The sequence below is a fragment of the Myotis brandtii genome, unplaced genomic scaffold (genome assembly GCF_000412655.1).
Source record: "Myotis brandtii unplaced genomic scaffold, ASM41265v1 scaffold731, whole genome shotgun sequence".
NCBI lineage: Eukaryota > Metazoa > Chordata > Mammalia > Chiroptera > Vespertilionidae > Myotis > Myotis brandtii.
The window spans coordinates 1,697,138-1,697,770 of record NW_005370895.1 but is presented as its reverse complement, the minus strand read 5'-3'; the positions used below and the strand labels follow the sequence as shown (position 1 = coordinate 1,697,770).

Here is a 633-nt window from a genome sequence, read left to right as displayed (position 1 = left end):
TCCGGCTGCGCCGTGATCTCCGTCTCCCAGTTCTTGTAGGCGATGCGGCCGCCGGTCATGTCCACCCAGTCGCCCTCCGCCGCCATGTCGTTGAGGCCCAGCCAGATCTCGGCCTCGCTGCCCACGCTCTGCCGCAGGTACTCGAACATCGCGTCGTTCTCCGAGCCCGTCTGCGGGGTGCCCAGCGTGCCCCCGCGCGAGATGCAGTCCTCGCTGGCCTCGTGGAAGGTCTTGGCCTGGGCGAAGGCCAGAAAGCACTTCATGTGCACCTTGGTGCCCTTCAGGCAGACTGGGAGGGGAGAGAGGGCCGTCACCGAGGTCCCCGGTCCCCGAGCCAGAGCGCCCACTGACCGTCCCCGCTAATATTCTGTGGCTGTGCCCTAGTCGTGACCCCCTGGGTTCATGCAGAAAACTAGACGAAGACAAAGCCTGAGAGCAGTGCTGGGCGAGCAATCAGCCCTTTGCTCCTGCGGCGCCCTCTGCTGGCAGCCCCTCTGTATCTCCCTCCTCCTCCTTGAAGGGTTCCAGTGAGTGCACCGCATGAATGTATGGAGGCTTCTGGGAGCAGGGCCCTGGCAAGGTCACCTCTGCCTCCCTGTGTCTGGCAGAGGCTGGCTGGCCCGGGACCTCACA

At 65.1% G+C, this 633-nt stretch overlaps 1 protein-coding gene across 1 annotated transcript in view; it reads right to left on the bottom strand.

Moving 5' to 3' along the window:
- Positions 1–5: 5 nt before the first annotated feature.
- Positions 6–633, bottom strand: part of CLEC3B (C-type lectin domain family 3, member B) — a gene marked incomplete at its 3' end in the record, with an annotated part of 5,863 nt that continues 5,235 nt past the window's right edge. The window contains exon 3 of the mRNA XM_014530283.1: positions 6–289. Coding sequence (XP_014385769.1) covers positions 6–289 — 284 coding nt within the window. The remainder of the gene's footprint in view (positions 290–633) is intronic.